Below are 14394 nucleotides of genomic sequence, written 5' to 3'. Positions count from 1 at the left end.
GACAGATCCTGAAGCCGAGGCTCCAGTACTTTGGCCATTTCATGAGAAGACTCCTTGGAAAAGTCCTTGATGCTGGGAAAGTGTGACGGCAAGAGGAGAAGGCGACGACAGAGGATGAGATGGTTGGACAGTGTCATTGAAGCAACCAAGATGAATTTGACACAACTACTGGAGGCAGTGGAAGATAGGAGGGCCTGGCGTGCTCTGGTCCATGGGGTCACGAAGAGTCGGACACGACTAAATGACTAGACAACGAATAAAGTTAGTGGCTCATATCATATTGCATTACTCGGGTGGTTGCATTAGCATTCCTCATGCTCTGGCAAGACCCCTGTTGCATCCCCAGCTTTTCACTGGATGTGAGACTGGTTGTGTGATTGGTTGGAGGATTATTTTCATGGCAGGGGTTTGCTGGAAGAAGGGAAAGTTTAGGCAATTGCGCTTATGCTGTGAACAGGATACTTGCCACCAATTTTAACTATTTTAATTTTGTGTCTCGTTTTCCAGATGGCCAAGCAGGATGATAATCAGCAGCTTACTGTTATCAATGCAATTAAAAGTATGGATAAAATGACCTCTGAGGTGAATAAACTGATAGGTAATTATAAGTATTGCCACTACCATCACAATGAAGATTAATTGTCTCTGAATATGTGGATGCATAGATGCATGGATTTGTGTGAGAAAGGGAATAACTATATACATATCTGAATATGCACAAAGGTTAAAAGAAAGAAAAAAGCCAAACCTTTCTTTCTCTGTTGCATGATGGTCACAACCTGTGTGCATTCCAATGCTGAAGATATAAATTATTTGGGGGACACAAACTTTTTGTTAATACCAAATGTAATTCTCCTTTGGAAAACGATTACATCAATCATCCCTCAGCTCCTTCACACCTGAAAAAGAGCTGCTTTTGAAAATAAAATTATACTACATTTTAAATATTTAAAATTTCGTCTCAGAAATCCTTTTTGTAAATTGAAAAGGACTGGCCACTGTGATAAAGCATGACAGGGCTTTTCAATTTTGGGGGGGAGGGGATTATTGAAAAAAAGCATATGTTGGGTGAGTATGCCTCTCCAAGCTCCAGCAGCAAGTAGGCGTGTGTGGCCTTCTGATGTCTGGATGTTGCTCCAGAAAAAAAATATTTCTAGGTATGAATGTTACATTGATGGTGTAAAAATTAAAGTATAAACAAAACAATCCCCGCTACTTCCAGGAGCTTTCACTACTGGAAATTCTGCTTGTTTATTTATTTATTTATTTAAAGTATTTTAAACCACCTTTCTCCTTAAAAAGGACCAAGGAAGCTTGCATCAATAAAAATGCAATATGTAAAAGCTAAAAACAGTAAATAAATATTTAAAAAGAATTTTAAAAAGTATTATATTAAAAAATGAATAAAATCAATGCTGAAACACGTTTAAAACACTAACACAACATTCCCTGAGTTGTGAGTAACACAGGAGTCCACCTCCCCTTAGTGCAGCTTTTGTCTTTCCAAACTGTGCAGGAGCCTAGGCATGGCCTTAAAAAGTAAGGTGGGGAACCAGGAAGGGCTGATTTAGGATATTCAGGAGCTGGAGGCTCATTTCCCCTGGTTTAAAATGTGACAACAATAAAGCATCAGGAAAAGCATCACAAAAAAAAATCTCTCCCGAGCTTTGGGGGTACTTTGGATACAACCTAATATCTATAACAGGCATTGTTTTTTACAAGCATTTTAGACATGTTTGCTAGAAATTCACAGCATGACCATAGGTAAGCCCTCTCTTGAAAACCTGTGTGTTGTAGTGGATAAACTCAGGAGACCTGGGTTCAAATCACTATTCAACCATGGGAACATTCTGCAGGATAGTAATGGCAAACCACTCCTTAAACATTCTATATGCCATAAATTGGAAGCACCATGACAGCATGTAATTACAGCAAGCCACTCCTTTACCTGCTTAGGCTATCTCCTAGTTAAAGCAAAGACATGAAGATGCTCTGAGGTATCCCAGACCTGTTCAAAGTAACTGGCCAAACAGGCAGAGGAGGAAATTGGCTAAACAGATTTGTTTGTTTGTTTGTTTATACCTCACCTTTTCCTTAAAAAGAACCCAAAGTGGTTAAAAACAGTAATTATACAAATATTAAATAGAATTAAACAAATATTACACTAAAAGCGCTAAATAAAATCAATACTACAAACCCATTTAAAAGCAACAAGGCACAACAAATCTGTTAAAAAAACCCCCTCTCAGACAGTAATTCATTAAAAAAAACACCTCTCAGTCAGACTCTAAGCTTGGCTGGAGAGAGAGTTATTTGCATGTTTGTGGTAAGACAGCAAAGATGGAGCTAACCTGGCTTCCCTTGGGAGGGGGTCTGAGTCTGGGAGCAGTGATGGAGAAGGCCCTCTCTTGTGTCTCCACCAAAATGCACCTGTGACAAAGGCCTCCCCTGATGATCCTGACACCCATGCAGGCTCACAAAAGAAGACGTGGACCTTGAGATATCTTGAACCTAAGCTGTTCAGGGATTTATAGGTTAAAACCAGTACTTTGAACTGTGCCTGGAAACTGATTGTTAATGTAGCTCTCCTATAGTCCTATAGAGGAGGTGCAGTTACAGAAAAAAATACTTATTAAGCTGTAAACAAGGGAGAATGGATATTTCATGTCATTCTCCATTTCTCTCTCTTTTAGGGTCAAGGTGCCCTAGTAGAACAGCACTAGCACCAAGTTTTTAAAAAAATAAAGCAGATTGTATTATTGGCAAAGATCTAGCCCAGGAGGAGGCAGATATTTGCCAATGTGAGCATGCAACGTGAGCATATTTTGCCTGTCCAACTTGCTCACTTTGCCCCATCATATCCATTCCAACTACAAAAGACAGGAGGGGAACATAAGGCCAGGCAAGCTGTTGTTCTCCACCACCACCACCCTTTTCCATCTCTATGTCAAGATCCCAGGCTGGTTCTTTGTCCCACCCCAGCTGCCGCTCTTTTCTGCATCAGTTCAAGTGATACTGAACTGTCTGAATCAATGCAAATAGATCTGGTTTTTTTCTTTCTTTCAAAAAGTAGGAGCCCCAATGGGAAAGGGAAAAAACTATGGTCATGTGGGGCTCAAGGGTTAATTCCCATTTCCTTTTGCATCATATGATTAACAAGGGAAAATACAAATTAACCCATTTCAAACTTTTAGTATTTCCCACATCTTTGGCCAATGTGGTCACATCCTAATTTGTATGATGAGGATAATCCCTGCCTACGATACAGACAATAAATTGCTGGAGAAATAAACATGAACAGTTTTATTGACTTTAAGTAAAGCTCTGCATTCTGTATGAAAGGATAGAATAGAAAATTAACAAAACAATGTTATTTTACAGTAAAAACTGAACTGCTGCTTTGTGACCTTATATTGAACCTTAATCATCCAGTACAAGCTGATGTTTCAAGAGAAACTGAGGAAAAGGACCAAGAAGAATTGAAAATTCAAGCCTCCAGGATCCATTGAATAATATTGTCACTAAATGCATTAACATGTAAAATTTGGTGGAAGTGAAATGGAAACACCGTTATACTTGGCTAACATTTTGATACACATTCACCATAATGTTCATTTGGAGAACTTTGCAAAGTATATGTACAGTTAATCTTTGAAAAGTCACATTGGGTGTGATCACATGGGGAAAATAGATCACATGTTGGACCACTTGTGAGGAGGTCTGGTATGATCTATTTCCTGGTGATCACCTGAAATATGAGAAACTGCACTCCAGCTCAACTCCAGTCTGTGCCTAAGCTGAACCTAGCTAGCTTACAGCCACTTTTCATGAAATAGTTTACGCTTTCAGGGTCTTCATAGTTCATTGGCCACATATGAATGTCACGCTAAACCATGTTTTGTCAACCAGCTACAGCAAACCTTAGGCTTGTGCATTCACCCTTTTCCTTCCGCATAGCTGTTAGGCAAAGGGTGGATAATTTTGCTTCTGCTTATACTTAACCACAGTATGCCCTGTTGACTATCAGTTTAAGAAAGCAAACATAAATTATGCTAAGTTAAAGCAAGTTAATGTCATAAACTTAGTTTGAAATTGGCTTATTTTAAACTGAACCACTTAATGTTAACTACACTTGAAGCATGCCATATATGCAGGGGACGAAAGAAATATGAATTATTAGTGCAGAATGTTTGGTGTTCTATAAATTAAGAAGAATAAGAACATTTGCTGATCTGTTGTTTGTGCTATGGGAGTCCACTATGAACAGTGGTTTACTTTAAAAGGTACATACCACAAAAAAATGGAAGGTTATTTGGGATGTGTGGGGAGAGAGAACAGTTAGTTGTGTAACTAATATTTGCAGTAGAAAAATAATAATAGAAAAACTTATTCTTTATTGATTATATGATATTTCCACAAGGATTGGACATTAGCATCCATACTGTATTTGACAACAATAACACACTGATAGATTAAGCTCTTCTCTTTTGAAAGTATACGTTCCAAAAGTATAAGCTTGATAATGGAATTCTATACAGTGTGCTTCTCTAGAAGGAAACATTTGCACTTGAAATAAAAATGTTCAATAGCAGTAAGATGACATTCGAAAGTTCCTTTCAGTTTGTATAATGTATATTTCAGACAATGGATTTCACATGAAATCAATGCTTAATAAAAAAAAATAACAGTAGGCAACATTTGATATTTGAAGGCAAAGAATGGACTGTACACCCTGATATAAAAAAAAGAAACCAGAATTTATCACAGTTCACCAAATATAAATCAGTTGTTATTCTAGCTTGATTTTCCGTAGATAAATAAGACAGAGCCTGAACTTCTTCATGAAACTTTCTTCTAAAGACATTTAGCAGCATATGTTAGCATGCACTGCTTCCTTGAACCTCGATCTTTTCCATCTATCAGTAGAAGAGGTGTTCTTTGGAAGTGATCAATGATTTCAGCCACAGAAGTGAATTCCTAAGTGATTTACAAAATGTCTTTCGGTTAGCAAGTCTAAAACAACATAATATTGGATCATCTCTAATTGTTTTGCACACATTGCTCTTGGGGAGACAGATGGGGGTGACTAGCTCTAGAGTAAACCACCCAGAGTAGTGGTCTGGCCATTAGATGGTTGAGGTAAAAATTTAAATAAATAAATAAGTAGTAACATACAGAAATATACCCATGGTCTGTTGCAGCAAAACAATTAAGAATCTTGCTGCACCTTAAAGAGTAATTGCCAGAATCTGATTTGTTATACCAACATAACTGAATTGATATAAATCTCAACAATGAACTGCTGTGAGTTAAGACGTCAGCATAGGCATTTGCTTTTTACATGCCAAGTTGCATGACTTGGCATGCAACAGCTTGGAAATGAAACACATTTCAGCAACAGATATCTAAAATAACACTATCAGAGCTGCATAAACCAGCAATATTAGAAACAGCATACATATCACACCAATATTTAACAGATACTCAGGATTTGGGTTAAAACTTGTATCTGTTATATAATATCTGTGTCTTGAATTTAATATTAATCATAATCATAATAATCATCATCCTTGGTTGTCCCCATTGTCATCAGAGTTTTGGGAACAATATCAAGAAATTTTACACAGTATTATAAAAGGTAAAGGTTCCCTTGACAATTTTTCTCAGCGTTTGTCCGAAGACAATCTTCCGTGGTCACATGTCCAGTGTGACTTAGACATGGAACGCTGTTACCTTCCCACCGAGGTGGTCCCTATTTATCAACTAGCATTTACATGCTTTTCAATTGCTAGGTTGGCGGAAGCTGGGACAAGTGATGGGCTCTCACTCCGTCAAGTGGATTCGATCTTACAGCTGAAGATCTACAGACCTTACAGCACAGAGGCTTCTGCGGTTTAACCCGCAGCGCCACCACATCCCTGTACACAGTGTTAAAAGTAGTTGCGAATTCCAGAAATAACATCATCAGAGCTACAAAAATTAGCAATATTAAGAACTGCATATTTACTATATCAATATTTTTGTGGGGGAGGGATTGTTTTACAGAAATGTTTTAAATGTGACAAGAATTGGGAATGATTGGGGGTTTCGGAGTGCAAAATGGACCCTGGGTCACATATTGCCCTGCCCTGTTCTGGTGGGTAAGGAAAATCAGAAGGTCTGGAGGCAACTTACATATTGCACTCAGATGCAGAAAAAGTTCAAAAAGGGTGATGTAGAGAGTTTTATACTGTATTTATTCAGCTCCCTGCCTATTGGACAGATTATGATATTTAAAAAGTTAATAGAGTGATAAAAGGTTTTACCTCATTTGCATTCATTCCAGTTCCCAAGAAGTATACACTGTGTTCTTGTTTGTAACGTATTTGAATGTTGTATACTTTGTTATTGTAAAGTACCATCAGGACATAAGGTTGCTCAAGGGTTTTTCTTGAACTGTCTCTTACTAAGTAAGTACCATCCTAGATGAGGAGCAAATTAAAATATTTTTAAAATAAACATAATTACAACTGTGAAGATGTTCCATTAAACAGGAGGCTTCTTAGCAACTTCAGCTTAAACATTTCCACATTACTCTTTCATTTTAAAGAATATTTGCAAGTTTTCTTATTACTGTAGGCTTTATATTTATTTGATGACATCACCTTGTTCATATTCCTAAGGGCAACTTCTGCTTCTGGCCGGGTGATATCAGCAACATACCATTTCTGATTTGCAGGGCCCTGATTGTAGATGAGCCAAATGAAAAGAAAGAGGAAGAAAGTGCTATTGGTGATTAGGCTTACATGGTACTAGAAACTTGCACAGCAAAGTTGCACAGACGATGGAAAAGCAGGAATGATATTTATTAGCTACTTTGTTGAAGAGGTGTCCAATCAGTCTTTTTCACTTTCTGTTGATAAATCTAAAGCCGCTTCTTCTTTGTCTGTCAGAAGCTTCTTTATTGATTACTTTTGTACAACCTGGATTTTTTCAACGCAGATATGGTTCTAATCTGCTCACAGAACTTGTACTCTGTTTTAATACAGCTGCATATTCGAAAGGGTTTATTTTTTTTTCACCATTCCTAGTAGAAACATATATTACTCCTTTCTGTCTGTATAAAATACAACTCTGTTTAAAATTTCCCCCTTTAAAATTTACTTTGGGAAAAACATAAAAGCTTATTCACTGCTTTTTAGCACTTTAGTCAAACCTGTAAAGGGATGACAATCCAATAACTGTATTTCTGTTTCCTTACATTAGCATAAATGAAATCTGTAGGGAAGGATCCTAGCTCTATTCAATCTTATATGAATGCAGACCACTGGCATTGTGGGAGATAGTCCTAGTTTGCTCCCTTTCCCAGCAAACTGAACACACGAAGACAACTGTCCAAAGTCAGGGAGGCTGCTTTACCTGGATAGGCTCTCTGTGGGAGCCAGCCCCACTCCCGAATCTGAATTTTGGTTCACTTGGAGGGATTGCCATTTGGCAATGTTCCATCTCATCCTTCTCAGCTTTGGGATACTGTACAGTCTGTCTGTTCGGTATCGGTAATGGTGGTCTTCCGTCTGCTGGGCCTTTGGAAAAGGTTCTGGAGATGCTGCCTTTAGAAATATTAATATAATTTAAAATTAAGGCAAATCCACTGTCTATTGTTGTATATTAAGACATAGACAAGGACTCCAATTCTAAGGAATTCTAACAGTGTGGTGTATAACAACATTAAGTGGGGATTAGATGAGCATTATATTTTACTGCTTAGTAACCAAAACACAAAAAAGTCTCTAGTCCACAAAATCTCATAGACGAACACACTAAAAAGTCATGGCAGGCCCTATCCTCGGCCGCCTTACACAAGGAACCTGCCAAATTCTGGGCCCTGGTCAACAGAGGTATGAAGCCTTCATTTGAGCCCTTGGACCATCAGATTTCTTCTTCCCAATGGCACCAGCACTTTTCCGCCATCTATCGGGATAAGGATTATACCAATTCGCTTACTCACTTACTCGAGCTGAATGTTCCCTCACTTCACTTGCTACCTGAATGGGACCCAGTTTCTAAGGAAGAATTAAACGAACTTATTACCGCCATTGCTAACAACAAAGCCCCTGGACCTGACATGCTGCCAGGTGAACTTTTCAAATGTAACCCAGACTGGTGGTCCGATGTTTTATCCAAAGTGTTCTCCTTTATTAACCACTCAGGTGAATTTCCCCCGGTGTGGTTAGACAGTATCATCTCCCCCATTCACAAAAAAGGATCTAAATTGGACCCAAAAAACTACCGTCCCATAAGTCTTCTTTGTGTGGTCTCCAAACTATACACGAAGTTCCTGCTCCTTAAGCTGGAGAAATGGGCATCAGAGAACTCTATTATCGCTAAAGAACAGGCTGGCTTTCAAAAAGGGAAATCAACGCTGGATCATTCCTTTGTTATCCACCATTTGGTCCGTAAATACACCCAGGTGGGGAGGAAAAAATTGTACGCTGCCTTTGTCGACCTATCCTCGGCCTTTGATACAATAAATAGATCCCGTCTATGGCGGAAACTTGCAGAAACCAACATAGACAAAAGACTCCTCCTTCTTCTTATAAAGCTCCACACAAACACCAATCTCAGAGTCAGACTCGGCCCACATGGTACGCTTTCAGAGGAAATTACTACCGAAAAGGGGGTCCGCCAAGGTTGCTTGCTGGCTCCGTTTCTTTTCAACTTTTACATAAACAACATTGTACCTGAGCTCCAAGGCCTGGATTTCTTTCCGCCGACAATTGGAGACATAAAACTTCCAATATTATTATATGCCGACGACATTGCCCTTTTTTCACTCACCCCGGTTGGGCTACGTAGACTACTGGCCAAATTAAGTACTTATTGCAGCCATGAAAAACTAACAATAAATCACGCAAAAACCAAAGTGATGACTTTTGGGAACCACCGCAGAAAACATACCTGGAGGCTTGGGGACTTCCCAATCGAGCAAGTGTCAGCCTTTCGTTACTTGGGTATTACTTTTAGCCCTCATCTTTCCTGGTCAAAACACCTGGATTCAGCAAGGCTTAAAGCCGCCCATGCCATCCAAGCCCTCCTACACTTTACAAGGTCTAAAGGAGGCAACTTGGTTCCCCCCGCTACTGAAATTTTTGCCAAGAAACTGATTCCCCAAATGACCTTTGGGGCCGAAATCTGGGGATACACAAACATTTCGACCCTAGACGCCGCACAGAACACCTTCATTCGCTCCATCTTGTGTGTCCCGCGGAGTACTCCAGCCTCCTTACTTAGGGCAGAAGTAGGCCTTATCTCTGTAGCTGCCACCTGCCACTCAGCACTAGTCCGGTATTGGCATAAACTGTCCCAAATGAATGATACCAGTTTACCTAAGATCTGCCTTAGAGAACAACTGGCCAACCCCTCTCTTAAATCCTGGGTGAGTGCTGTGAAACAAATAACTGACTCCTACGGCATCGACTTAGATTCTTTAACCGCTCTTCCGCCCAAATGTGTGAAAGCTAGTCTTAAGGATACAATTTGTCTTTTTCATATCAGAAGTGACCTTTGCATCATCTCTAGCTCGCCCTACTCCTCTTCACTTCCACTCTATAAGTCAACTTTTGTCATGGAAAACTATTTGACCTGGATAACTACACTTGCCCTTCGCAAGGCCTTTACCGCTCTACGTTTTCAATGTATGCCTTCAAGAGTGTTAGAGGGCAGACACGAGAATCTGCCCTATCACCTAAGAACTTGTCCTTGCCACCTTGGAGAAGTCGATGACATCACTCACTACCTTTTGAGATGTCCACATTACCACTCCCCTAGATCAAGGTTTTTGGCAAGTTCTCTGACTTCCATCCAAGACAGACCTAATCTCGCCCAGGTCTGTTGGCTCCTGGCTGACATTAACGCCAATACCACCTTAAACGTGGCAAACTTTGCCTTGGCTGCAATTAACATTCGAGCTCGCTTGTTCCCTGTACATTTGTCTCTCTGATTCCTGTCTATGCCTTATTGTATTTTCTTTTTAATTAACTATCTCACCTGCTGCTTATTATTTTATTTTAACGTATTTTAATGACTTATAGTTGATAAATAAATACTTCCTTGATTTCTCATAGGTATGGAAAGGAGGGGCATACAGGTCACACTTATGGTTTCAGAGGTTGGAAAAGTTTATTTTTGGATTAGAGAAACATATTCAAAAGTTCATATGTAGGCGAAGATAATCCCTGCCTACAAGGAACCGATTTGCCTACTCTTTGTCATTGGTTTGTCAATAGCTGTTTAGTAGGAATGACCTCCTTGCTTGAAGGTTGATACATAGGAGTGGAACTGAAATTTTGTAATACTTCAAAGAATATGGAATAGATTAGGAAAAGCTTGTTCATAAATGAAAATTTATAAACCAGGTTAGAAAAGAACCTAATTATGCCCATGCAGATAAGCAGAACTCTATTGGCAGAAACAGCTTATCTAAGTACAGTAGAAGAGGCATGGAAGAAGCAGGGCCACATGGTAGGGACAGTGGGGCAGGACAAGGGTTGCTAGGTCTGCCCTTCGAGCCCTGGGATTCAGGCTTTGGGGTCCATTTTCTGCGGGTAAGGCTTTGGATCTGAAATCTCAAGGAATGAGAAGTGGCAAATCTGGCGCCCTAGGTTGTGGGGTTCATTCTCATGACTTCAGGATGCAACATTTAGACATGCTTGGAAACATGGATGCTACAGAACTGTTTATAATGTGTTTACTGTAATACCTACTTGACTGAAAGTGAGGTGGTAGTGATACACTTGATGCAGCAGCACTGTAAAGAAAAGGAAAAGATTAGCACACCCAAATGAGATCTGATGCTATTGAGCACTAACTGTATATAGCAGTGTTGTTAGAAGAGAGTCAGCCTTGCTGCCAATTTTTGGTGATCCCATGGCGTGGCTGGGGACTTAAAATGCTCTTTTACAAACCAGCAAGGACTAGCCAGGGTTGGTAGTAGTGGTATAGGGGAGGCTGCCACCCTCCGTCTGGGAGATGGGACAAGGGCACCTAGGTTACTGAAATTTCCCAGCCTTGCCTTAGAACATTAGATACTAGCTTCAGTTCAGTTCAACAAACCTTTCTGGATATGCATCAGGTGTAATCCTGGGTGGCAAGGGGCTCTGTTTAGATGGTGGCTTAGATCTAAAAGGAAATGTGTTGAAGGAGGGTTGTGGAACTGGCCTTTGGGGAGCACCTGCAGAGATGACAGAAAACCATTTTTTAAAAATAAGGTAGAATGAAGAGTATGGTGGAGTAGTTTAAAATGCTGGACTATGGTTCAAATCCTGACCCACCTCACAGGACTGTTGTGAGGAGAAATTGGAGAGAAAAAGAGCCTGTGTGCCACCCTTGGCTCATAAGAGGAAAGGCAGGATATAAATGTAACAAGCAAGCAAATAAACATTTAAACAACTCCATTATATGCTCAGGAGAAAACAAATCCAAACTACATTCTAGTTACATGCTCTTTCACCTGGTCCCTATTCTCCAAATGGCATTAAGTTTGAATTTTTCATTGTGCAGGCCCTTAACACAACTTAGAAATGTTTTTTTAATGTATAAATGTATCAATTTCTGATGGAAAAGTCTCTGATAAGAGAGTTCAGTAGGTTCCAGCCAGACTGACTGCTTTCAACGACGCAGTAGGTTTTGTCCCTGTTTATATAATCAATCAATCTTTTTAAAATTCTGCAGTCTACATGCTGTAACCAAATAATTCATAAGGTTAGCATTCTAGGCCTCTGCTCACGTTCTGTGTGAAGATCCTGCACCACACAGGCACAAGGAGCCTTGGTTTACAGACAGCGAGAACTACAGCAGTGGGAAAGATTTCTGAATCCATACGTAACTAAAAGTCCATCTTTAAAAAGAGAGAAAGTGCTCTCAGGGCAAATGTTTCTTATTTTGACCTTTGGGCAAGTTTTGCACATTTGGGAGACTACGCAGATCATAAAATAACAGAAGCATATTTGCGAGCAATTAGCCTTTGGTCCTCATTATGTGTTTACTCAGCTTCAGAAAAGAAAAAGATGCCAGAGGAATTTTGCAGAAATTGTGAAACCTACAATAGAAAAAAAAATCTCAGTGTCTTAGCCACTTGCTGGAGGTATAAACTCCCATGGTGTTTGGAAAACTCTCAACAGGTTGCCTTGTAATTTACCGACTGCCATGTTTGAACAACATATATGAACAATATATATTTAGGAATGAATATGACAATAAGTTATTAAGCCTTCTTTTGGCCACCCCACCAATCACATCACAGCTTTAGGTCAATGAATATAATCCTAGAAGCAGTTTAATTCCTGCAATTGTGAGAAAGCTAAGTATGTCTAACTGCATTTGATGACGATAAAGATAATACGTGACATACCATCATCGTCCATCTGAAAGAAACAAAAAATAAACTAATGTTAGTCATGTGGTCTAGCTCATGATTTGTGAGCTAATTAGCTGAAGTTTTAACAACAAATGCACCAGTATATAATTGCAATATAAATTAAACAATAAAATAATGCACAGATACTGTATGTCACATTGGTTGGAATCTGTAAATTATGCTGCATAAGGCTGTTGATGTCATCAGCCACAGTGAAACATTTCTGATTCCCCCTTCCTGAAAGTCCAAGGCTCCCGTGGAATCCCTTTAATTGTGGAGAAGCTATTAGTGGCTGCGAGGTAGAAGGAAGAAGGCTTTAATTTCCAAAAATAGCCATAGCGGATAAATTCATCCTGGTGTCAGGGAGTTTTGGAAATTTGAAACTTCTCTGTCCCATAGCCCCCAATAGTTTCACCACGATGAAAGGGAGTCTTGGGACTTTTGAAGGGGAATTGAATTTCTGGTGGTAATTAAAAAACAAACACATTATCACACTTACACAGCTTTACTTATGGAACAGGATTTCAGCCAGCAGTTATTGTCTTATGAGAAAAAAAATATTGTGTGAGACAATTAGTATAGTATGTACTATCCTGTATTTAACACCATCTCCATGCTGTGTATATGTACAAATATGAAATTGGTCCAGCTGTTTTTGCTCCCAAAGAGCCTTTTTCTCTCTCTCTGCTCCTGGGGGGGGGGGGAGTTTCTACTTTTTCAAGCTGGAACAATTCACATGGGCTTTTTCCTATACACTTGGTTGTGATACATTCTTGGATAGACAGGGGGCATGTTTGTAGGTGGTGTTTCAGTTGAGGAATAATCAGATCCTTTGCAAAAGCAAAGTGCCATGATTTCAATGTGGGAGATCTGATGTAAGTCCTGAATTCTGTTACATTGTGGGGGAAGGCTCTTTTTGTTGTGAAGCAAAAGCTTAATGCTCTTAATTACTTAAAAGACAGATCTTTAAAATCACATTTCTCTTTGTTACTCTTTCCCCTTAACAAGTAACACATGCAGGAATTACTTCATCTCTGTTCACATCACATTTTAGACTAATGGCATGATCAACTCTGACCAGAGATGAATTCCTGCATGTATTACTTGAAAGTAAGGGGAAAGACTAATGAATGGGAATGGGATGGTGGAGATGCCTGCTATGGAATCATTTTGACCTGCAAAATTACTGTTCAAACTTTTTGTGTTTTCTACTCTTAGACTGTGAAGTACCTTTCCGTGTTATTTTTCTACAGGGATTTTTTTTTTGAGAAATGTAGTAGTCTGAAGCTTTAAATCAGAAAGTCACATCACATCCAATGTGAAGGATGGACTCCCAAATCAATCTATAGCCCAGTGATTGCAATTGTAAAAGTAATTCAAGCTGCAAATCAAATCATATGCCCACTCATCTAAAACTAGTTTAGAACTAGAGATGGGGGTATTCGTATACAAATATCCCTGCATAGGTGTTCATAACAAGGGTCCTGCCCCCGGGGGCTGGACCATCCACTTGCCTTCTGCTGTTGCCGCGGGCTCTGAGCTCCCTTCCTATCGCTCCGGAGCTTGTGGTCAGTGAGCCACTCTTCGACCTTGAAGTGAGGCTCGTCCTCCCGCCTCCTGCCAGGACTGGCTTGCAGACCGCGAGCTCTGGAGCGATAGGAAGGGAGTGCGGAGCCTGCAGCAACAGTGGAAGATGAGTGGACGGTCCAGCCCCAGGGGGATGAACCCTCGTTATGTCCACCTGTGTGGAGGTATTTGTATACAAATATGAATACCACCATCTCTATTTACAACCTACTCCAGGGCCAGGACAAACTCCTGCACTCTGCTCTCTGTTGCTTGCCTATGGACATCGATCGTGTGGGCAATGCCACATGTGCAACCTGCTATTGAAAGCAGTTACTGAAATTACGCAAATCTGAGCACAATCTGTACCTGTGGCAAGAACTGCCTGACAACTGCTTCAAGGAAATAGTGAGATTCAATGATTTGGACTCTGA

At 39.9% G+C, this 14394-nt stretch overlaps 1 protein-coding gene across 3 annotated transcripts in view; it reads right to left on the bottom strand.

The window, feature by feature from the left end:
• Positions 1 to 4374: 4374 nt before the first annotated feature.
• The window catches only part of LCP2 (lymphocyte cytosolic protein 2), a 47262-nt gene continuing 37242 nt past the window's right edge, over positions 4375 to 14394 (bottom strand). For all 3 annotated transcript variants that reach the window (XM_072990258.2, XM_072990259.2, XM_072990260.2), the window contains exons 15-21: positions 12389 to 12401; positions 11092 to 11209; positions 10743 to 10786; positions 7399 to 7589; positions 6645 to 6722; positions 6306 to 6461; positions 4375 to 4977 (exon numbers count right to left, since the gene is read on the bottom strand). In XM_072990258.2, the coding sequence (XP_072846359.2) occupies positions 4855 to 4977; positions 6306 to 6461; positions 6645 to 6722; positions 7399 to 7589; positions 10743 to 10786; positions 11092 to 11209; positions 12389 to 12401 (723 nt within the window). In that variant the 3' untranslated portion in view covers positions 4375 to 4854. The remainder of the gene's footprint in view (positions 4978 to 6305; positions 6462 to 6644; positions 6723 to 7398; positions 7590 to 10742; positions 10787 to 11091; positions 11210 to 12388; positions 12402 to 14394) is intronic.

Source organism: Pogona vitticeps, chromosome 2 (genome assembly GCF_051106095.1).
Source record: "Pogona vitticeps strain Pit_001003342236 chromosome 2, PviZW2.1, whole genome shotgun sequence".
NCBI lineage: Eukaryota > Metazoa > Chordata > Lepidosauria > Squamata > Agamidae > Pogona > Pogona vitticeps.
The sequence above is the reverse complement of the archived record's forward strand: the minus strand, read 5'-3'. Positions and strand labels throughout refer to the sequence as shown.